General features: G+C 45.4%; 1 protein-coding gene across 5 annotated transcripts in view; it reads right to left on the bottom strand.

Moving 5' to 3' along the window:
- Positions 1–24,053, bottom strand: part of CAPN3 (calpain 3) — a 55,272-nt gene that overhangs the window by 10,989 nt on the left and 20,230 nt on the right. For 3 of the 5 annotated variants that reach the window (XM_055316725.1, XM_055316726.1, XM_055316727.1), the window contains exons 2-12: positions 14,032–14,101; positions 12,450–12,568; positions 10,533–10,666; positions 9,590–9,758; positions 8,565–8,708; positions 6,433–6,516; positions 5,317–5,402; positions 2,810–2,887; positions 1,864–2,024; positions 390–559; positions 48–59 (exon numbers count right to left, since the gene is read on the bottom strand). In XM_055316725.1, the coding sequence (XP_055172700.1) occupies positions 48–59; positions 390–559; positions 1,864–2,024; positions 2,810–2,887; positions 5,317–5,402; positions 6,433–6,516; positions 8,565–8,708; positions 9,590–9,758; positions 10,533–10,666; positions 12,450–12,568; positions 14,032–14,101 (1,227 nt within the window). The remainder of the gene's footprint in view (positions 1–47; positions 60–389; positions 560–1,863; positions 2,025–2,809; positions 2,888–5,316; positions 5,403–6,432; positions 6,517–8,564; positions 8,709–9,589; positions 9,759–10,532; positions 10,667–12,449; positions 12,569–14,031; positions 14,102–24,053) is intronic. The other 2 variants (XM_055316728.1, XM_055316729.1) reach the window with 1 other exon arrangement.

The following is a 24,053-nucleotide window of genomic DNA, read 5'->3' as shown; positions in this document are numbered from 1 at the left end:
CCCCTGGGCAATGCTGCACACACTGCTGGCCGCTGCCACTTCTATACCTCTTTGGGAACCTTAAAGAGAAACAGAAAACAAAGATGCTCAGATCCTGTGGATTTCACATCTGAACCAGGATGAAAAACTTGCAGGAAGGGAATGCTAGCAACTGTGGGGTGAATGCAGAAGTCTGATTTCCCATCTACCTATCTGGCCAGCCGCAGCCCCACTCCACCTCCCCCATCCTGGTTTTTTCCTACTTGTTACAAATATCTAAGAGATTCTGCCTCAAGTGGACCTGATACCAGGAATTCTGGGGGTCACTGAGTATTGGGGAGCCCTCCGAGACCCTCCCCGCTGAGGAATGTGGGTGTTTCTTGGGCTGACAACCGTTAGGAACTGCACACCTCGTAGATGGCAAAGCCAATGGTGAAGAGGTTGGCCCCCAGCTTGCGGTCCTTCCGCCGGTTCTTCTGCATCAGGGCCACCAGGAAGCTGCAGATCACCTCGGAGTCGTCAGGGTCGTCATCCTCCTCCAGGAGTTTCAGGCGGTACTGTGGGTTGGTCCAGAAAGTGTCTGTGCCCCCCAGGAAGGAAATGTACGTTCAGATCTGCCTCTCAGAGAAAGGGCAGGAAGAGAAATAAGACAGAGGCAGCCGATCTATCTCCTGCATCTAGGTGCTCAATAAATACAGAAGGAATGGGATGCCTGGGTGGCTCAGCGTTTAAGCTTCTGCCTTCAGCTCAGGGCGTGATCTCGGGATCCAGGATCGAGTCCCACATCAGGCTCCCAGTGAGGAGCCTGCTTCTCCCTCTGCCTGTTTCTGTGTCTCTCATGAATAAATAAAGAAAACTTAAAAAAAATATACAGAAGGAATGATTCAGGCCTTTGTCAAATTATGTGGGGGGAGCAGGACATAGCCTATACCTTTATACAGACGGAGCCTCACTGCGAGCTGGATGGCTCCTCCTCTCTCTCTGACCTGGGATTCTCATTCTCTGCCCTTGAAATATTGCTGGTGCCTGGGATTTGCTCTTAGGCCTCTCTCACACCCCACTACTCTGCCCCCCGAGGCTGTCTTATCCACTTTTTAACCATTCCTGCACACTGATGATGCCTGAGATAAAGATCCCAGCCCTCATTTTCATTTGACTCCCTCCCTCCCTCCTTCTCTTCCTCTCTCCCTTTTTTCCTTCCTTCCTTCCTTCCTTCCTTCCTTCCTTCCTTCCTTCCTTCCTTCCTTCCTTCCTTCCTTCCTTCTTCTCTTCTTTCCATCCTCTCTTCCACAAACATATACTGAGCTCTAATCATACAACCAAGTACCATTCTAATCTGTGCACCCAATTCTCTACGACACAACTTCACTTGGATATTCTACAGGTGCCTCAAACTTCCCATGTCCCAAACTCAACTCCCCTCCCCACAAGCCCATGACCAACTCCACTGAAAAACAACACACTGAGTTTTTCCTCCTGTGTCTTATATTGTGACATTGACCCCATCCACTCAGGCCCCCTCAAACTTGAAGTCATTCTTCAGGGACTTCACCCAATATTCTGTCACCTAAATCTGCCCCTTCCCTCCATCTCCGATGCTCGCAACTGGCTCTGGCTTTCATCCTCTCTGGCTCACACCCTTGCAGTCGCTGCTAACTGTTTCCAGTTCCATCCTCAGCACTATGGACACAGTATCATTCCGACACAGTGTCCTGCTTAAAAGTTTTCACCAGCCCCCTACTGCACACTCCTCAGCGTGGCATTTCCTTCTCGGTAAAATGGGGAGGGTTTCATACGATAAGATACACCTGGAACTTAGCACAGACTCAGTTCCACTCGGAACTTGCTCTGCTTGGACCCTCCCACACCCTGAACCTCTCCCACCTGGGAAGTTGCGGCAGCCTCCGGCAGAGCAGCCCCTCACCCAGCGGCCCTCGTTCACAGACACCGTCCACGACTGCAGCTTGTCGGACTCCAGGGCATCGGCTGTGAGGTTGCAGATCTCCAGCTTTGTGAAATGGTAGATGAAGTCGTCGTAGGACATCCTGAGATGGAAGAGATAGACCCATGTGGGAGGATGGGAAAGGTAAGACTCTTGGTCAAGCGGAGCGCGATCGGACAGTTCAGGAGAACTTGTGCCTGGCCCCAGAGATGACCTTGTCTCTCCTCTTTAGGGTGAACACTGACAGTTCTTATGTCTCCACACCTAAACTACCATCTCTTCCAGTAATGACTCAAACTTCTGCATCCTTGATGGGAGAGCTTGGCAGAAATTCAATTCTCCGGTGGTACCATGTCCCTCCACATCAGGCCTAGGCACTGTGGTGGGCTCTTTCTGGAGAGACAGTTTAGGGGAGGACAGACAACTAAGTGAGCAATTTGAGGATGACAAGTCTCACTAATGAATCCCAGTCCTGGGCAAAACAAAGGGATCCTGAAGAAAGTCCCCTTTAAGCTGAGGCTCTAGGGCTGAGTAGAAATTATCTGTCAGAGTGAGGGTGGCATCAGGTGAGCAAGGTAGAGCTGGGTTCAGAAGACGGCTCTGCAAAGGCCAGGGAGCAAATGGCTGGAGCCACATATGCCACGGAGGGGCACAAGTGACACAGACGCCCCACCATGCTGGCCTGGTCCCAGGCTCAGTCATCTCTGTGACCTGGCTGGCTCCTCTCCATAACCCATCCTTCCTGGGCCTTGCGCTGGAGGAGGAGAACAGGGGCCAGATCTCCTGAGGGCTGGGGTCTGATGGCCTCTTTCCAGGGATTGAGGTTTGAGATTTCAGCTCCCCACCTCATCCCTTATGCTTTGGGGTCCTCCTGGGTCCTGAACTCACCAGAACTCTCCATCTTCAGTGACCTGGTGCTGCAGACGGGCCTTCTCAGCTTTGTCCACAAAGCTCCAGTCCTTCCAACTGGAGAGAAAATGGAGGAATTATGGAAGGAAGAAGGGGAGGCCTGATGTAGGTTGGGACAGGGGAAATATGAAAAAGTTGAAAGAGAAGCCCACCTCCAAGTTGTAGCAAGCACAAAGCATTGAAGTGGAAATCTGATTCGATCCCCTCAGTGTAAAACCCAAGAATGCCTTCCCACCATCCACAGGAGGAAGGCCTTAAGTGGGTTTGTAAGGGCTCAATCCTTCTCTGGCTGATCTTTTTTTTTTTTTTTAATATATCATTCCTCATACTTTAAAGGTTAAGAGTTGAATTCCCTTTAGTTTAGATTTTATTTTTAAAGTAGGCTTCATGCCCAGCATGGAGCCCAAAGTGGGGCCTAAATTTACAACTCTGCAATTAAGACCCCAGCAGAGATGAAGAGTCAGACATCTAACCAACTGAGCCCCCAACTCTGACCCCGGCGGCCCTCCGGATTCCATGAAATAATACCAGTACTAGCTGTGTAGCGTTGGGCATGTCACTTAACCTCTCAGCGTCTGTTTTCCCAACTGCAGAAGGAGAATGAGTATCATCATCTACTTATAGGGCTGCAATGAGCAATGAATGAAATAACACATGCAAAACTTTTAGACCAGCGCCTGCCATCTCATAAGTAGCTGTTTGAGTTACTAAGGAAAACACCAAGCATGTAAACATTTCTCTTCTCCTGCCACCCCAGGAAATAGCCTCGCTTTGTGTTTCTAAAGGCTGGCTGGTTTTCCACACTCTCCTCAAGAGGGAGGAAATAAAGTACATTTGGGGTTCAGATACACTGGAGAATAAAGCTAAACTGGATTGTCCCTGGCAAGGTAAGAGATTGAGGAAGGGCTTGGGGTCACGGAATGCTTGAAGGGAAATGGAGGTTCCGGAGAGCAGAAGGAGGGACCCGGTGCGGGGAGGGTGGTCTCCTTGAATGACCCAGAGATGAGCCCCATCAGCAGCCCCTGTGATGGAGGCATTGGCCGGATGTGGGTTAAGGCTGGACACCAAACTATGGTTCTGGAGAACACAGTGAGGGTCCCTGTGGGTGGCCTGGGCCAGCAGACAATCGATGTGCCCCAAAGACCTTCCTTGAGCAGACAGCCTGTGTCACGTGCTGCTCTCTTGGGCAACCTTTCCCCACTCTTCCCATCCCACCCAAACTAGGTGACCTTTACAATAGCATTTTTCTTAATTATTAGTTATTGTTGTTGTTCTTCTTCCCACTAGGAATTTGAAGTCTATAGGAGCATGGCCTGTGTCTCTCTGTTCATTTTTTTTAATTTAAATTCAATTAATCAACACATAATACATCATTAGTGTCAGTTGTAGTTTTCAATAATTTATCAGTTGCAACACCCAGTGTTCACTACATCATGTGCTCTCCTTAATGCCCATCACCCAGTTACCCTATCCTCCCACCCTCTCCCCTCCAGCAACCCTCAGTTTGTTTCCCAGAATTAAGAGTCTCTCATGGTTTGTCTCCTTCTCTGATTTCTTTCCATTCAGTTTCTGTTCATTTCTAAGTCCCTAGGTAGTATAGCATGGGGCCTGCCACATGCTTGGCACAGAGGAAATGAGGATTTGTCTCACCGATGAGGGAAGGAATGAGGTGAATGTCTGCAAGAGGCTGGAAGAAGACTAGACTCAGCAGATGACTCCAGGCTATCCGAGGAAGCAGCCTGGTCACAGACTATCCTCAGTGACCAGAGGGCCTGCTGTCCAGTAGGTGCTCAGATCAGTAATACTTGCTAAGTGAAGGGGTAGCTGAAGGAACCAGTAATGATGGTGCCCTCGGTGGAGGTAAGCACAAGAGCTGAAGAGTGCATGCGGCCTCTGAGTCTTATCCCTGAGCTTAAGGGGCCACCCACCACTCAGTGAGGCAATTGGGAATCAGTGACTAGGTGCCCTATAAAGGCTTTGTTAATGTTTTCGAGCCATTATATAACTTCCCTATGTTTGTTATTTTTGTTGCACCCAGTTGGTTCTTCCCCGTTGATAAGCAGCAAGATCTCTCAGGGGACTGTGCACCTTTTTATGGGGATAGCAAGGGCAGGGAAATCTTAGCACTGGCTAGGTACTCTCTAGCCTACCACTTAAGTGGGAACATTATTCCCATTTGACAGATAAGGAAACAGAGAAGGGAAATTGCTTGTCTAGTCCAGAACCCTACGTTCAAACTTCGCTGCTACCTGGACTTAGCCCATGCTGTCTAGATTCTTTCCTATCCAGCCAGTGGCCATCAGAGAGGTCTCTGGATCTCCAACTCCCCTGGCTCCTCTGTGGAGCCCACATCCCCTCTTCCTCTCTGCCGATCATGGGTTTTGAGGGTAATTTTAGACCAAATATTTGGAGTACTCTTGTGGTGCAGTATCCAGCCCAGCCTTGCCCTGAGCTCTGCGGGCACCCTGCCCCACTCTGTCACCTACCCGTCACTCCAGGAGCCGTTCCACTCCACCTGGCCCCAGGGGTTCCGCAGCCGCACCAGCTTCACTTTTTCACCCTTGAAGAGGGCCTTGGGCAAAGAGAAAAAAGCTCTCTAGATCTGGGCCTTTCTGGAAAGGGGATTTTTCTGTTTGGCTCTGAGGGCTAGGATGGGGATAGGGAGGGAATCCTGTACAGGGGCTGTCCTGCCTGGTCCTGGTCAAGGAGATGAATCAGAGGCTCTCTGTGGAATGATAGGAGGAGTAGTGAGAACCTTAGGACTGAGTCCGCAGAGGTCATGGCTATCTTCTAAGAAGTGATTTTCCCAGCCATGATGAGCTTTGGGGGAGGAGGGAGGATGTACACTGTAGGGCCACTCTAGCGCATTAGGTGTCTCTGAATTAGAAAAAAACACCCCTGCTGGCTGAGGAACTATAGACAAATGCCTGCCCCCTCACCCCTGCCACTCATAGGTGGACCGATTGAGGTGCCACTCAAAGGTGCCCCAGGACACCTGGGTGGCTCAGTGGTTGAGCCTTTAGCTCAGGGTATGATCTTGGGGTCTTGGGATCAAGTCCTACATCAGGCTCCCTTCAGGGAGCTTGCTTCTTCCTCTGCCTGTGTCTCTGCCTCTTTCTCTGTGTCTCATTAATAAATAAATAAAATCTACCAAAAAAAAAAAAAAAGTGTCCCTTCCTCCAGTCTCTGCCCATTTCTGTGCACAGGAGTCCTGACAAGTTTCCTATCTCCAGCCAGATGTGCTGGGCAGGGTGGGGGTGGGGAGAAGCAGCAAAATATCCTAACTACTCAATTCCCAGAGAACAGCAAACACGAGAGCCCATGAAATCAATTCCAGAACACCAAAGCGATTTCTCTTAGCTCCCTGGAAATGTTGGGAAAACTGCCATCTTTAGCACTAAAAGCAAAGATGAACCGATCGCCACCTTGTTGCGAGAGCACCCCTACCAGTCCCAGAGTTCCCCGGAGCCACAGGCACTGCACCCAGACCTTGAGCAGAATCCCTTGCAGGAGGCAAGAGATGAAGAGGCCAAGGAAGCTAAGTCCTGACTTAAGGGGGGGACCCAGGTGGTTCCCAAGCCCGCCCAGCCTGCCAGCCTCACCTCCTCCAGCCCAGTGACCGAGTAGGCATGGCCTTTGACCAGCCCGCAAGCCATTCTTGTTTCATACTGAACCGGAACAATTGTCTGTGGAGCAAAAACCAGACATCCTGTCAGGGGGTGGGCAGCAGAAGTTCCGCTGCCTGAGACAAAGTGCACATTAGATATTTTCCGGGGCCTGCGAGGACAAGGACTCCTCCACACTCTGAGAACGGGCCTCCTGGCCATGTGAGGACCACTACTGGCCCTTTTAGAGAGTCAAAAAGACACAGCCCAGAGAAGTGGTTTCCCTCAAGCTGGTTGCCCCAAAAAGGTCTGTTCTGACCATCAGAGATCAATGTGAGGCTGGGACAATGTTGAGGTAGGTGAGAAGAACCCTGCCCCTTCTTTCTGGATCTCTTGGGGTCTTCGAAGGAAGAACAGGGAAAGGAGTCTGCCCTGGGCTCAGGTTCCTCTTCCCCAGATCCCACCCAGAGTTGACTATTCCTGGAAAAGAAAGGAATTGAGAAAAGAGGTTAGACAAAACAATAGGTCTGACCTCCTTTCTGTATATCCCCTCACCTCCTCCAGACTCACGGAGAACATGATACTCAAGAAATCAAGAGTCACAGTGCCCGGGGAGGAAATTTGGAGGAGGCCAGATGCGAGTCTTGCTCAGGCATGACTCAGCCTAGGTGGCAGGGGAAGCCCCTCTGTTTGCAGCAATTCCCAAGTGGCAGCCCCAGGAAATGCTCAGCGGAGGGGTAGGATCTCCAATGTCCAGTGAGCCCTGGACCAAATTTCTGTGGCTTCACTTTGCCTGGTAATGAAACACCTTTAAGAAGAGCTTCCTGGAACCATACAGGGCTGTGCAATTTATGAGCCTTTTCAAGCTCAGAGATATGGGAAGAGCCAGGGCTTTTGGCATCTTAGGCTCTTCCACATTTCAGTCCTTATATGCCCCAGACCATGCTGTATAGAAAGGGATGGGATAGGAGATCCACACATCCCTCAAGTCTAGACCTGGAAAACCACTTGAAATGACTCCTTTGGCATTACTTATGCACACCGAGCAGTTGCTTTGCTGGCAGTCTGTCCCAAAGGATCATCATAATACACACAAAGATGTATGTCTTGGCTCTCTATCACGATAGGATTTAAGAATAATAGCCAACCCAAGAAAGAGAAAACCATCCAATTTTCCAATAATAGGTTATTGTTGTGTTGGCATACTGTGCAGCCACTAAAAATGTTTTAGGAGGCACATTAACAGTATAATTCATATTGGCACATTAAGGATCTAAAGCTAAATGAAAAAAAGCATACTTCAAAGAGGTATGTTGAGTATGACATTTTAAAAGGAAACATTTAGATGAACTGTATACATAGCAAAATCCTAGATGGATTTATACTAAATACTTAGAGTTACTGCTGTTAGACGGGAGAAGATAGAGGTTAATATTTCTTCTGTGCTTTTCTATGTGGCTCAGTCAGAGTTCTTCAGTAAATGTGCACTACTTCTGACAGTATTAGAATATAAGCTCCATGAGGGAAGAGACTATTCTAGTGAACAAAAACTATTTTGTCTGGAACGCCTGGGTGGCTCAGTGGTTGAGCGTCTGCCTTGGCTCAGATCGTGATTTCAGATCCTGGAATCGAGTTCTGCATTGGGTTCCCCGCAAGGAGCCTGTTTCTCCCTCTGCCTATGTCTCTGCCTCTCTCTTTGTGTCTCTCATAAATCAATAAATAAAAATCTTTTTTAAAAAACCTATTTTGTTGGTTTACTAGAAGAGTGTCTGGTTCTTAGTAGGAGCCCAATAAATAGTGTTGAATGAACAAATGAATGAATTAGAAGAGAAATATTTTTAAAATAAACAAAGTCTCTCTTATATTTCTGCTTGTTAATTTGTTATCCAAGAAACTGTGCCAGGACCACAGGGTATGAAGGAACTTTCACAGAGATTCCCTCCAAATCCTGCCTCTCCCACCCTCTTCAGGAGCCTCGGGGCAGGCAAGTTATTCCAACCCAGCCCCTTGGAAGCCCACATGGAGGTCAGTGTGTAAGGCCCCGGCTGCTGAGGGGAGTCTAACACCCACAAGCCTGGGTCATGGCCATTGGAGGGGTGTTCAGTCCTGACAGTTGGAGGTGTACACACCCGGGTCGGTCTGTCATCTGAGCCTCTGGGGACGAGGTCTGAGTCCCTGAGCTGCGAGTTATCCATATTCCTCACCATCCGTGCAATCAACTCCCCCATTTTCAGTCCAGAAGGAGAGGTTCCATAGGTCATGTTTGTGCCATCCTGGGGCCCGATTGGGGGGGGCCGGGGACAGTCCAGAAGAAGGAGCAAGAGCGAACAAGGGAGGGTGATAGAAAGGGAAGGAGACGGAAAGAAGGGAGGGGACAGACAAGGAAAAGAGGAGAGATAAACAGTGTGAATGGAGACAAGGTGGAGAAAAGTGATACAGAAAGAAAATGTTCATCTATGGGTGTTTAATGCTAGCTGACCCTCCCAGGCTTTCAGACCCACTTGGAGCACCAGAAAAGGAAGGAAATTCAGGAAATCAGCTGGGGCCCTTTCCTCAGTGATGGAAAGTGCCAAGACTATTGCACACTAAGCGGCCTCTAGAGCAAGTGAGCGTCCTGAAACTCAGGAGGCCTGGCCAGTCTACGATCTCTTACCCCTGGCCCCAGTCTTGGTTCACAGCATTCTGTGGCACTGAGACTGTTCCTGCAGGCCAAGCTTCTCCCACATTACAACACAAAGCCCATATCCTAAGTGAGAGATAGGATCAAAGCTCGGTGACCAGGAGGCTGTATTAGGCTGGCCCTTAGCCTTGGACCAAGGGCTCAGGTCCAGAATCACGGATGTGGCCAGCTTAATTAGGACATACTGGGGCCAAGCAGCACTGACCACAGATGCTGGTGCTGACAGGCCTCTGGAGCATCTACCTGAAGTCCAGGGCTTGGAATCCTTTTGCCCCTTTTACTAATCTCTTTAGTAAAAAATCTCCAGGAACACTTTTTCCCTGAGAAATTTTCAAAGTTGAGAGCCAGTTCCTGTTTCCTAAAACAAAATATCCACCCTGTCCTAGAGGAAAAGCCCTACGGTGCTTTTCATCACGTGAATGGCTTCCTGATAGCTGGCTGCTCCCTCCCCTGCATCCCATACCCCGGACTTACATCAATGGAACAGCCCATGAGGGAGCCTCTCTCGATGGCTTTCTTCATGATCTTGTACATGTCTCTGGGAGCATCCTTGATCTCAAAAAACTCTGTCACCCCTCCTGTGAAGTCCTCCATGGCCTCTGTAGTGTTCCCACCTTTCAGAGCCTCATAGGAACCATGGAGCCTTGGAGAGAGAATGAAAACCAATCCAATGTCACAGGGTGCCTGGAAACATGACCCAGGTGCCACGACACCAAAACTTTACTCTTAAGTCCTGTGATGTTTTCTTATCTAATTCCCCAACAACTGTTAGCTAATGGGATAGATACTATGGTTCCCTTTCTTCACATTGGAAAAACTGAGCTCCAGAGGCTAAGTGGCTTACCCAAGGTCCCAGAGATCCAGAAGCGCTGGGACTGGAACCTAGCTCTTCCCACTTCCTGATAGTTCTCTTCCCACCATACCCTAAACCATAAGGAAGGGTTCCATTAAAGCCATTATTAGTAGCTGTGGTGCAGTTTCCAAGTTGAGAGATAACATGATTTTATTAATATACTGCAAGATCATGAGGTTGAGTCAAGCAAGACCCTGGGATGTGAGCTTCAGAGATACAATGCTCAGATCCAAGACTTGCAATACCAACCTTTAATTCTGAAGGCAGAATTAAAGTGCTCACTATGATAAGCTAAATCCAAAGATTTTCTAAACATGTCTTCATTCTACCCTTAAATATAGTGTTTTAATTAAAGCCATTGTTGCCTGGACCCAATCTCTCCAACTTTGGGTCAGTTGAACACACACACACACACACACACACACACACACACACATGCATGTGCACAGGCACACATGCATACATGCATGCACACAAATATGCCTTCTCTTGTAACAAGAGTTCAGCTGGATTTTGTAGTCCACCACCTTTTGCCTTCCCTCACATCCTAAAGTGTTGCCTTACTTAGCATAAGCCTTCTCCAGCAGAGCACTCCAGAATTCATTGCGGTGGTTGGATTTGGTGAAAACCAATTGATTGTTGTAAGTTGGCAGGCAGTCATCAATAACCACATCCACCCAATCTCCATAGCGCCAGAACTGCACAGAAACATCAGGGACAGAGTCACATCATCAGATTACCTTCAAGAAATGTGTCCCTACTCTATATTCCTTAGAAGTCTCTTTGACCCCAAGGCAGTCCATTTCTGACACTCTGCACCTTGGCGCTTATTCATACTTTTTTGGGTTTGGGGTGTATCTTTCTCTAGTTGGACTGTGAGTTCCTTGGGGGCAGAAAGTGAGTTACAGACCGCTTTATCTCTTCCACACAGTCCAACGCAGTCCTGGGGATGGTACATGCTCCATGCATACCTGAGGACTTGAGATTTTCAGTCTCCTGCTCAGAAGGTCTGGAGTGGGCTCTACGTATTGTGTTTTTAGGTGTTTTAGCTGATTCTAATGTGCAGCCAGAGTTGAGAACTACTGGTCTAGGTGAAGGTGATGTATTGATTTAAAAAAATTTCTTGATGACAAAGTAGAAATTGCTGCTGAAGAAGAAAGATTGACAGGGAAGAGGGAAGTGCCCCCAGAATATACTCTGGCTGTAACAGGAGCATTGTCTAATAATTTCAGTTCTGGATCTTGTTCTTATATTTATTTTTATACAAAATTATTTATTTATTTATTTATTTATTTATTTATTTATTTATTTATTTATTTAAGATAGAACACAAGCTGGAGGGAGTGGGAGAGAATCTGAAGCAGACTCCATGCTGAGCACATAGCCCAATGTGGGGGCTCCATCCCATGATCCTGCTACAATCATGACCTGAGTTGAAACCAAGAGTCAGATGCTTAACCAACTAAGGCACCCAGGTGCCCCTGGATGTTGTTCTCTTTTGAACAAATCAGTTTTAACTGAAGAAGGCCAAATATGGTTTAATTTCTTTCTAATGACATTTTCTCTCTTATTGAAAAGAGGGTGAAAATCTATCTGATCTATCTATCATCTATCTATCTATCTATCTATCTATCTATCTATCTATCCCTACAGGCACAAGACCCTTTAAACATCAGAGGGAAAGTAGCAGCTTGATGGCTCAGGAAAGAAACAAAAATGAAGACCTGGCTGCCTTACCCATGCTCAGATGGCAGCAGGACTGTGAATCTGAACCAGAACAGAAGACCTATTCCAAGGCCTTCAGTCAAGAGGTTCAAGATCAGCAGGTGTGTCAAGTCAAGGTTTGGGTCAGTTCCAGGACATTAGGAGCTTCCAGGGCTAGAAACAGATTGATGCCTCAGAACTCCAGCATCTGCGAGATCCCCACATGTAGAACTCACTTCAGTTCTGAGCCAGCACCAGGATTTGGCTCTCTGACGGGACAATTTGGATCAAAATTTCCAATGGTTTAATTGATTCTGGAAACAAAAGAGTCACCTATGGGCGGAACCAGAAGCCGGGTCTCTGGGTTAACCAGACTTTCCTTCCAGGGCCTAGAAAAGGTGCCATAGTTACGCAGGGTGTTTCCTTTATGAACTAGAGGACCCTAGGAATTTGCAGTGCTAATATCTCAGGGACCTACTTGAGAAGGGCTGTGGGTAATAACACAGCAGCCAGCCAGCTGGAGAGGCAAAAATAGTCATTCAGGCCAGCAAACAGGATGTCTTTCCGGGGCATAGCGGAAGGGGCGAAGGGGCGGGGGTCAGGGGGACAGGCTTAGGGGGCAGAGATAAACAACCGCTTCTAACAGGCCTCAGGCCTTAAGGTCAAGGCTGGGAGGGTGGGTGGAACCTTTCCTGAAGCTGCTGGGAAGTCAAGACCAAGAGACCGGTGGTGGGTAGACAGCAGCTGGCCCTTTTAACTACACTCCAGTAATCTCACCTGGAAGTGGAAGATCCCCGCATAGTTTTCGGTGAAACTCTGATCATGGGGTATAACTCGGAAAAGCAGGCGCTCGTTCAGGGTCAGGCAGGCAATGGCTGCGAGAAACCAGCAGTCACCTGCAGGCAAGTACATGGCGTAGATTACTTCCAGGGAAGAAAAGACCCAGTCCCAGCAGACTCTTCTTGTCTGCACAACGAGTTCACTGAGCGGTCACTGTCCCACTTCCAGATCTGACTTTACAGAGGTGCCAACCTGGAGCAATTCACTGGTAGTCCCTTGACAGTTCGATCAGGCTACTTAATCCCCTCTGACTGGTTTTCCTGAAGGCCATAGGCAATTCCTCTATCTGTAATATAAGCTCACTTCCTTTTTGGTCCTCAAGGAAGATGGAGCAGTCCGTCCAAATTGGGTCCTTCTTCCTGACACCTCTATGAAATCTTCTCTGCTGGTACCTTGGCAAGGTGAGTGCATTGCCCCCTCAGTGGAGCTTGAGCATCTGAGAGCCATGGGCCAAGCCCATTTATATTGGAAGGAAAAGCAGTTAGGCAGCTGCCTGCAACCAGTTTATAGGGGTGCTTGGACATTACTCACAATGGAATGAGATGGAGGCATTTTCTTATTCCTTGAATTTCATTTCTGGTAGAGTATGGTATGTAGTCATTTTGCTGTGTGTGTGTGTGTGTGTGTGTGTGTGAGTGAGAGAGAGAGAGAGAGAGAGACAGAGAGACAGAGAGACAGAGACAGAGAGAGGATGCCCAAGGGACATGCCTGGTCACAGTCATAGATCTGCCCCCTAAGGAGGATGGGTTAAGTTCTGCAAGGCCTTTGGTTTGCTGTGTGGATGTGATGGCCTCCTTGAGACCCCAGAGGGGAGCTGCAGGGCTGACAGCAGCCCTTCTCCTCACCCTATCCTCCCGGAAGAAGCAAGCCTTTCCTTTGAAACAATATCTGTTAGAAGGTCCAGATTATTAGCTTGCCGGGGGCTCTGCAGGCAGCCTTTCCCTGAGTACAGAGGCACAGCTATCAAAAACCTCCTCAGATTCTCTTTCTGGGGCCAAATAAGCCAGATTCATTTCATTTGGTCCAGGTGCTCTTTTCTCTCAAGTTTTAAGTCATGTCTGTTGAAAGACATATGGAGCTATGCTGCGGTGCTTTAAACAACAGTTTGAGCTACAAGTGCACTTTTTGTGGGCATATAGAGTCAATATACATTCAAGGGACAGGCTTGGTATGCAGAGTTTCAGAGCTTGGAATGTGTGCCGTTAAAAGCAGGGTTTTTATCTTGCAGAGTGTGGTGTACAAGTGTCCTGGAGACTCTAGGGAAGATGCTGTGAAATGACCCATATCTCTCGTGACATGAGACAAAGAACTAATGAGAGATGTAGGAGAAACAGAAATTAAATGAAGCCATCACCAGCACAAAGATACATAAGCATGAAGTCATGTTATAAGAACCTCCTCCCAAAAATTCATTAAAAGCAAAAACAGATTATTGTCCCTTTACTTCTTATAAAGGGACCACACCTTTTAATCACCCCTTGATTGTTTGGCTGGATACTACCCCAGGGGACTCGCCTACCTAGATCTCCTTGACAGATATCAGTTCTGTTGGCGCCACCAATGATAAATCGGGGATTCTCACAAATTTCCTGTAAACAGAAAGGAAGTAATGATAGAAGTAAGAGCTATAGTTTATTGAGGCCCATAATGTAATGTTGCATTGACATCCCATATCAGGAGTGTTGTGTACACCACTCAGTCAAGCTTCCAGAAACAGCCCATGAATTGCATACTTTCATTTTTATTTTTCAGATAAGGAAACCATGGCTCAGAGAGGTTAAGGAACTTGCCCAAGGACACACAGAGAGTAAGCAGTAGAAGCCAGAAACATGGCTTCTTTTCCTGTTGTTCTACACCATTCCTGCACACTGACACACTGAGTAAGGATATACCTCAAGAGTTAGGGCAGTGTCATTACTGTCACAGCTTTGACAAGGGACAAGAGAAAACATAGCTATTTTTTTTTCTTTCTATGCCAGAAAAATAGGTGTAGGAAGGAAAATAAAGATCTTTCTTGCCAAGATGTGGTAACCACAGATATTTAGAGTCAGTATATATCCCAGGGTCTGTAGGACTTGAGAGCTGGGAAAAGCAGAGAGTAAATTTGGTGTGGGTTTTGCAGGCTGAGGGTACTTTTTTTTTTTTTAAGATTTCATTTACTTATTCATGAGAGACACAGAGAGAGGCAGAGACACAGGCCGAGGGAGAAGCAGACTCCCCATAGAGAACCCAATGCAGCACTTGATCACTTGATCCTGGGATCACAACCTAAGCCAAAGGCAGACGCTCAACCACTGAGCGTTTTTTTTTTTTTTTAATGGTCTTCACTCCCAGCCTGGAGCCCGATGTAGAGCTTGAACTCACGACCCTGAGATCAAGACCTGAGACCAAGGTGCCCCGAGGACATATTTCTTTACTCCGTCTAATCCAATACCACTGGCTCCAGCAGTTCAATCAGCTACTACACATAAAGACTCCTAACTCTGGGAAACGAACTAGGGGTGGTGGAAGGGGAGGAGGGCGGGGGGTGGGGGTGAATGGGTGACGGGCACTGAGGGGGACACTTGACGGGATGAGCACTGGGTGTTATTCTGTATGTTGGTAAATTGAACACCAATAAAAAATTAATTTATTAAAAAAAAAATCAGCTACTACAGTTTCTGTGCAGCCCAACAGGGGCCAATAGAGGGTGCTCTTGTTTTCCTTTCTAGGTCTTAGGCTTTTTTTTTTTTCTTTGTTTTTTAACTTAATACAATTTTGAAATAACTGTAGATCCTTTGTTTTGATTTTAGCACCATTCTTCAGAGCTTGAAGAAGCCTTGCTATCCCTGTGACACAACCCTCTCTCTCTCTCTGCCACTCCTTGTGTGTGTGCTTGTGTCTCTCTCTCCCCACACCTGCCCCCATCACAACTCAATATCTCTCCCTCCTACTTGGTAGAATGTCTTGTTTAGACCACACCACATGCACCTCCTGTCTGAAATTCTTCATGCAACAGAAGGATTCTTAAAACAAGAATTCTTAAAAAGGTTATTACCTCTCGGGAAAAGGAGAGAATAAGGTGGCGGGAAAAGAGATGGAAGAAACCTGAATATAACTGAAAATAGGTGTGACTTAGGAACCAAGTAAATTTGTACACAATTAAAAGCCAAGTGGTGCCTGACTGGCTTAGTCCATAGAGTATGCTACTCTTGATCGCAGGGTTGTGAGTTCAAGGCCCAGCCATGTTGAGCATGGAACCCCTCTTAAAAAAATTATTTTTAGGGGATCTCTGGGTGGCTCAGCAGTTTAGCGCCTGCCTTTGGCCCAGGGCGCGATCCTGGAGTCCCGGGATCGAGTCCTGCATCAGGTTCCTTTCATGGAGCCTACTTCTCCCTCTGCCCCCCCCCCATGTTTATCATAAATAAATAAATAAATCTTTAAATTTTTTTTTAAAAAGCCAAAATTAAAGGAAAGACAATTTTAAAAAGCAGCCTGTAAAAGCTGAAAACAAATTGAAGCATAGGAGCCTGATTGTGTATTAAGTTGGTGGCATGACTACACACATAAAAAGAATTATTTCAAGTGACTTAAAATATAACATTTTGACTTTTATTCCTTTTGGGGTATAGCTTAAGGTCGAAAACCCAAACCATAAGGAAATATGAATCATAAGAAATAATAATGTTATTATTTCAAAACTTTTACATATATGTTATATGATAAATAAGAACTTATATTAATGCCATTAAGTACCAAGATGTTTTTTACCATAAAAGAAAATATGTAAGATTACAAAATCAAATAATTTAAGTAACAACCCTGCAATGTTAGAATTGAATTGGATATATAAATATAACTCATGGTTTACTTTTTGTCTAAGAAAAATATTTCCTATTACTTGGCATTAAAAACAAATAAACAGGGGATCCCTGGGTGGCTCAGTGGTTTGGTGCCTGCCTTTGGCCCAGGGCGCGATCCTGGAGGCCCAGGGCGCGATCCTGGATACCCAGGATCAAGTCCCGCGTTGGGCTCCCAGCATGGAGCCTGCTTCTCCCTCTGCCTATGTCTCTGCCTCTCTCTCTCTATGTCTATCATGAGTAAATAAAAATAAAAAAATAAAAAAGTAAAATAAAATAAAAACAAATAAACAACCTCCCACCAAAAAAAAAGCCCCCTCCCAAACTAGAAGCATTAACAATCTGGTAATAAAGAGAACATCAACATTCAGATTGTGTTGTTGTGGGTTGTTTTTAAAGGTTTTATTATTATTTTTAAATTAGGCTCCTCGCCCAATATGGAGATTCAGCCCATGACCCCAAGATCAAGAGTCATATATGCCTTACCAACTGAGCCTACCAAGTACCCCCAGATGGTGATTTCTCCCATGAAAAAAAGGTAAAACTTATTATTCCAGGCAAGACTTCTTCCTTTTTTTAAAAAAAAATATTTATTTGAGAAAGCACATGCATGCACATGAGCATGTGAACACAAGCGGTGGGGGTAGGCAGGGACAGTGAGAGAAGGACAAGCAGACTCCCCACTGAGCAGGGAGCCCCACACACTGGGGGCTGGATCCCAGGACCCTGGGATTGTGACCTGAGCTGAAGGCAGATGCTTAACCGATTGAGCCACCCAGACACCCCAAGACTTCTTAAAAAGAAGCCACGTAAGGTATAGCGGACATGTTTTTTGGTGTCCCCAGTATTTTGTTTCCTTGGAGAATACCCACTTCTCCTAGGATTATACCTCACCTTTTCACTGGAGAACAACTGCACTGTCAGTGCACGTCCTTCTGGCGAGCTTCCCCTTTCACCCACCTCTAGACATATAGTAGGGGCATTAGTGAGAGTGATTGGCTCAGAGATGGGCACATGACCAAATCTGTGCCAATGAGACAGTGGCCAAGACTTTCATTGTAACTATTGAGATAAAAAATATCGTTGACCCTTGATCTACACTGGGATTGGAGACATCTACCTCTGCACAATCAAAAATCCACATATAGGGCACTCCGGGGGGCTCAGGTGGCTCAGTGGTTTAGCGCCGCCTTCAGCCCAGGGCCTGATCCTGGAAACCCGGGATCACGTCCCACGTTGGGCTCCCTGCATGGAGCCTGCTTCTCCCTCTGCCTGTGTCTCTGCCTCTCAATGTGTGTGCTTGTGTCTCTCATGAATAAATAAAATCTTTAAAAAAAAAAGAGTGGAATCCAAATTTAAAAAAAAAATCCACATATAACTTTTGATTCCCTAAAAGCTTAATTACCAGTAGCCTACTGTTAACTAAAAGCTTAATTACAGTAGCCTACTGTAAAAGCTTAATTGCCAGGAAGACTTACCTATAACCTAAACAGTTGATTAACACATATTTTGTACATTATATGTATTCTATACTATGTTCTTACAATAACATAAGCTGGAAGGAAGAAAATATTATTAAGAAGATCATCAGGGAGAGAAAATACATTTAGAGTGCTATACTGGATTTATATTTTAAAAATCCATTTATAAGTGGACCCGTGTAGTTTAAACAAGGGTCAACTGTACATTATTCTGCTATAGTTGCTCAACTGGTAGAATGTTAGCCTGAAGCTACCAGCGGCAGCTTGCAAAGTTAGCTGCTTGGTTATAAAGCCAACTCAGAGGAAACAGATGGGGATGGGGGGCAGAAGAAGGAGGTGATGACAGATAAACAGATGACAGATAAATCTATAGATACATACTATTAGGTATTAGGGACTATGGCTTGATGACATAGTTTGAGGGCTGGATTTAGGTGTGTATAAATCCAACATCACCCTTGAACATTCAAATTATATGGGCTTTTTTTTTTTTTTTTGGTTTAAGCTAGTTTGAGTTGGGTCTCTGTTCCTTGTCATCTGAGACTCTTGACTAGTGGATGTTCTGTCCCTATTATAAGGAATATATTATAAAGTGACTCAAATACCAGACTTTTAGCTACATTTTTTAGTTGTTACAGGTATAGCTTCCTCTCCTTGGGACTACACATTGCGAAACATGCTTCATTCTCCCATTGCCCACCAATTCCAGGGCTGGCTACTTGGAAAGGCAGTAGCAACTATTCTGATATCTTATCCATCTGTTTGGAGGTCTAGATATTGGAATGGAGTTACATTTTTTACAGTAGCATATTCCCCAATATACCACATTTACCCTTAACACCACCTCAGCTACATTCACCAAACATTAATTGAGCCCCCAAGTATGTACAGGGCTGGGGGAATTTAGAGTACAATAAAAATGGGAAACCATCCCTGCCTGTCCTCCAGGAAACCCACAGCCTAGACACTGTCCTCACAAAAGACATCTGTTTGGTGAGGTCAGTTACCAAGCTTGATGAAGGTTAAATAAACAAGCTCTGATTTGCCTAGTTACCCCCTCCTTACCACCTACTTCTCCCTCTCTTCTTACTTAAAAATACTGTGTAAATATCCTCTAGAGTGTTTGAGGCCTGTTTATGTTGCCTGATATGAACAAAGGGTAAATGGTCCCAGCTCTGTCATTTTAGCTTGGGGATCTAAGATTTCTAGCTCTGCCTTTGGTTATAATTTAGCCTGGAGACTGGATCTGTCAATGAGGGAGTCCCAGCAATGAGCAACAGATGACCATTTCCTCAGTTCCTAGGTACTGTGGTTTGTATAGTGACTCCAAACTTTTATTTTATTGTTTACCTCCATCAGTAAAATACTTTGAACATGCAACACTATGTAAGTATTCTTATTGGTTTTAAATTATATATGTGTATCTTGATTCTCCTAACATATACTGTGAATTATAAAATAAACAAAAACATACACTTAAAAGGGTGGGCTAAGGGACGTCTCAGTGGCTCAGTGGTTGAGCATCTGCCTTTGGCTCAGGTTGTGATCCCAGGATCCTGGGACTGAGTCCCGCATCGGGCTCCCCAAAGGGAGCCTACTTCTCCCTCTGCCTATGTCTCTGCCTCTCTCTCTCTCTGTGTCTCTCATGAATAAATAAATAAAATCTTTATTTAAAAAAAAAGGATGGGTTAAATTAGATATCTGTGGAGGACCTCTGGTTCAGTACCAACATGTAAAGAGCTTGAAAGTCATCACACTTGTCCTTACCACAAGAAAAAGCTGAACAAATTGAAAATCAGTGTCTTTGCTCAGACCCATCAGAGAACTGAGGTTGCAGGGCAATCTACCACCCTGAAATATGGACACAAGTGAAACTAGAAAGTTACAGCTGAGATGTACTTATCTAGAGCAGAAGCTGCTGAAGCCATGAAGTGGTGTGATCACACTTACCTGTAATTTTGATGAATTTCTAGAGGTTGAGTGTAAACTAGCATGAGAATAAGAAACTTCTGGAGGCCAAAGGTTTGGGACAATCCTCCCCCACCCATACTTCCATGGTTTTTACCTCCAAATATCCCACCAAATTCTAAAGGTGAAGATCTAAGAAAGATCCACCTCTAGAAAAGCTTTTCTAGAGTTGTACCTAAGTTGGGAGAAGGGCGTTATACCCTCTCAAACCACCTCCAGCCTTCCTTTCTCACCTAAGAAGGGGGAAAAAAATGCTATACCAATAGGGAAATGTGTATAAAGGTTACATAGGCCCATTAAAGACAAAGATTAAATCATGAGATTATGGAATGCCTCCCTTCCCACCTTAACACTGTCAACAGGGCTTCAGTGTTATAACAGCCACTTACAGCTAAAGAGCTTCAAGGTACAAATACTTAGGGGGAATATTTAGGAAAGCCCAAAGGCAAGAGGAGGGTGGAGAGAGGGGCAAAACAAAAATACTAGAGGAATTTGAAGCCTCTGATATCTGGCTATAGGCAGCATTAAACACCGCACAACTCCTAGTGAACCTAACATAAATCCTCATGCCAAAGGCTTATCCATCTGTGTTCTCATTATCCAAAACAACATGTCTGGCTTTCAGCAAAAAATTACAAAGGAACCCAAAAGGCAAAATAAAAAATAAAAAATGAAAAATAAAAAAAAAGTCTGGAAAGAAAGCAAGCATCACAACTAGGTTCAGATATGACACAGTTGTCAAAATTATCAGTCAGGAATATTAATAACTATGATGAATGCATCAAGGAGTCTAATGGAAAAAGGAGATAATGTGCAAGAAAAGATGGGTAATATAAGCAGGGAGATGGAAACACTAAGAAAGAATCAAAAGAAAATGACATCAATAAAAAACACTATGACATATATTTGACAGGCCCATCCATAAACTGGGTAAAGACAATGGGAAAAAGCAGTGAGACAGAAGGCCGGATAAGAGGAACTTCCCAAAGTGAAATGCAAAGGGAAAAAATAATGAAAAAAACAAACAAACAAACCTCAAACCAAAATGCCAGAGCAGAACATCCCAGAACTGTGGGGTAATTTCAAAAGTGTAACATATGCATAATTGGAATACCAGAGGAAAAGAGACAGCAGAGCAGAAGAAATAGTTGAAGTAATAATGGCCAAGAACTTTCAAAAATTGGGACATCTGGGTGGCTCAGAGGTTGAGCGTCTGCCTTCGACTCGGGATGTGATCCTAGAGTTCCCGGATCAAGTCCCATATTGGGCTCCTGCATGGAGCCTGCTTCTCCTCCCTCTGCCTATGTCTCTGCCTCTCTTTGTGTCTCTCATGAATAAATAAATAAAATCTAAAAAAAAAAAAAGAACTTTCCAAAATTAATAACATATACCAAACCACAGATCCAGGAAGCTCAAAGAAGATAAAACAACATAAGTACCAACAGAATACAACAACACAAAACTACACTTAGGCCTATCATACGCATACTGTAGATAACCAAAGAGAGAAAAATCTTGAAAGAAGCCAAGAGGGGAAAAATACCTTTTCTATAGAGGAGCAAAGAAAATAATTACAGCAGACTCTTTGGAAGCCATGCAAGCAGGAAAGACTGGATTGAAATAATTAAGGAAGTAAGTAAGTAGGCTCCACTCTGGAGCTTAAACTCATGATCCTGAGATCAAGACCTAAGCTGAGGGGCTCCTGGGTGGCTCAGTGGTTGCGTGTCTGTCTTCGGCTCAGGTCATGATCCTGGAGTCCTGCATTGGGCTCCCTGCATGGAGCCTGCTTCTCCCTCTGCCTATGTTTCTGCCTCTCTCTTTGCTTCTAATGAATAAATAAATAAAATCTTCAAAAAAAAAAAAAAAAAAGACCTGAGCTGAGATCAAGAATAGCATGTTTACCCCAACTGAGCCACCCAGGTGCCCCTGGATTGAAATATTTAAATGAGGAAAGAAAAACCCACAAAACTCAAATTCTATATGCAAGCGGTTGTCTTTCAAAACTGAAGGAGAAAGAAAGACTTTCTCAGACAAATAAAACCAGAGAGAATTCATTGCCAACAGACTTGCCTTGCAAGAAATGTTAAAAGAAGTACTTCAGGGAGAAGCAAAATGATAGAGGTCAGAAACCTGGACCTACATAAAGAAAAGAAGAGCATCAGAAAAGGAATAAATGAAGGTAGAATAAAACTTATATTTTTCTTATTAATCTAAAACAAAACTTTAAGGTAATAATAATAACAAGGTGTTGAGTAATGATAGCATGTGCACAGGTGAAATGAATCAAGGGAAGCCAGGGAGTTACTGAGCATTTTCTATTATAAAGTTTTAAACTACATAAATAATGGCATGGTGTAATTTGAAGGTGGAATTAGATTAGTTGTAAACATATGTTGGGGGATCCCTGGGTGGCGCAGCGGTTTGGCGCCTGCCTTCGGCCCAGGGCGCGATCCTGGAGACCCGGGATCGAATCCCACATCGGGCTCCTGGTGCATGGAGCCTGCTTCTCCTTCTGCCTATGTCTCTTCCTCTCTCTCTCTCTCGCACGGAAAAGTTGTTCTCAAAAAGATGCTAATGACCCCTAGAAAGGGGAGCAATAAAGGGGATGGCAAAAGGGAAAAAAAATAAAAATAAAAAAAAATAAACATATGTTGGAAACTGGAGCATAACCATTAACATTAAAATAAATATAATTGATACACTTAAGAAAGGAGATAAAATGGAATCATATAAAATATTAAATTACTAGAAAAGGCAGAAAAGAGAAGAGAAGAGAAGCAAAGAACAATTGCAACAAATAGAAAACAGTTATAAACACAGTAGATAGGGGATCCCTGGGTGGCGCAGCGGTTTGGCGCCTGCCTTTGGCCCAGGGCGCGATCCTGGAGACCCGGGATCGAATCCCACATCGGGCTCCCGGTGCATGGAGCCTGCTTCTCCCTCTGCCTATGTCTCTGCCTCTCTCTCTCTCTCTCTGTGACTATCATAAATAAATACAAATTTAAAAAAAAAAGAAAAAAGAAAAAATAAATAAACACAGTAGATAGGAATCCAGCTATATCTTAATCACTTAAACGTGAATGGTCTAAATATACCAATTAAAAGATAGAGATTGTGAGCTCAGATAAAAAAAGAGACCCGACTATATGTCATCTACAAGAAATTCACTTTAAACATAAAGGCTGGGGTAGCTAGAGGATATACTATGCTAAGACTGATCAAAGGAAAGCTGGAGTAGTTGTACTAATTTCAGACAAGGAAGACTGCATAACAGAGAATATTAAAGATTTGCATCACGTAATTATAAAGGAGTCAGTTCTCCAAGAAAACACACAATCCTAAATGTGGATGTACCACATTGCATCGCAAGAAGTCTGGCTGGTTGGCTCAGACCTTTCTGTTTAAATGGAAGCGGCACATCCCTGACGAACCAGCCCAAGGAGGACGGTTCACAAGGTGTCTCCAGCCACCCACAGCCTCCTGTTTCTTAACTGTTCACCATCTTCCAAGTAGACTTGATCATCAATTATGCTTTACCATCTTACTATGAATCCCAGCAGCGCATTAGCTCTCTCAAAAATATTTACAGGCTCAGAGATCTCTAGTGGGTAATAATAACCTCTAGTTCAGGAATAGAAAAGAATAGCTCCTTTCAGGAGCAAGCAGAAAGGTATTCCTGGGGGCACATGGGCACAAGGGGTAAACCACTTGCTCGGGTCATGGCTTCAGGCTCTGAACCACTTGACCTCCTGTCCCCAACTACTGCCTCTAGAAGCCCTGTCCCTCCCATCCCTACCTTTGGCCTTTTCCACGTGATGGCCTTCATCTTGGTTTTCTGGCTCAGCTCATGGGAGCCCAGGGCCTGAACACCTGCTGGAAACACACGGTCTTCAAAGAGGCACTTCTGAGCTAGACACCGTCGTCGGAGAACAACAAAATCCTGCCCCTCAAACTTGAGGGGCTGTGTGACGGTGCCCTCTCCATTTCTCCTGTCCCTCTCCCGAATCACGCGGTCACAGAAGAATCCTGGCAGCAGGTAGGGCATGGTGACCGCTCGGGGAGTGAAGCTGGGCCTTCACTGCGGCCTCTCTCCCACTGCACCCTCAGTCAGTCCTAATCCTCTCCTGAATGGGCCGGAGCCTATATAGCTCCTCCACCCTCAGCAGTGCGATGCAAATGAACACAGCCCAGAGAGAGGCCGTGGTCAGAGTCAGCAGCTTTGGCTAGAGGCCCCTGAGCCCACGGTCAAGGGG

Source organism: Nyctereutes procyonoides, unplaced genomic scaffold (genome assembly GCF_905146905.1).
Source record: "Nyctereutes procyonoides isolate TBG_1078 unplaced genomic scaffold, NYPRO_anot_genome, whole genome shotgun sequence".
Lineage (NCBI taxonomy): Eukaryota > Metazoa > Chordata > Mammalia > Carnivora > Canidae > Nyctereutes > Nyctereutes procyonoides.
Note: the sequence above shows the minus strand (reverse complement) of the source record. Positions and strands in the feature narration are given on the sequence as shown.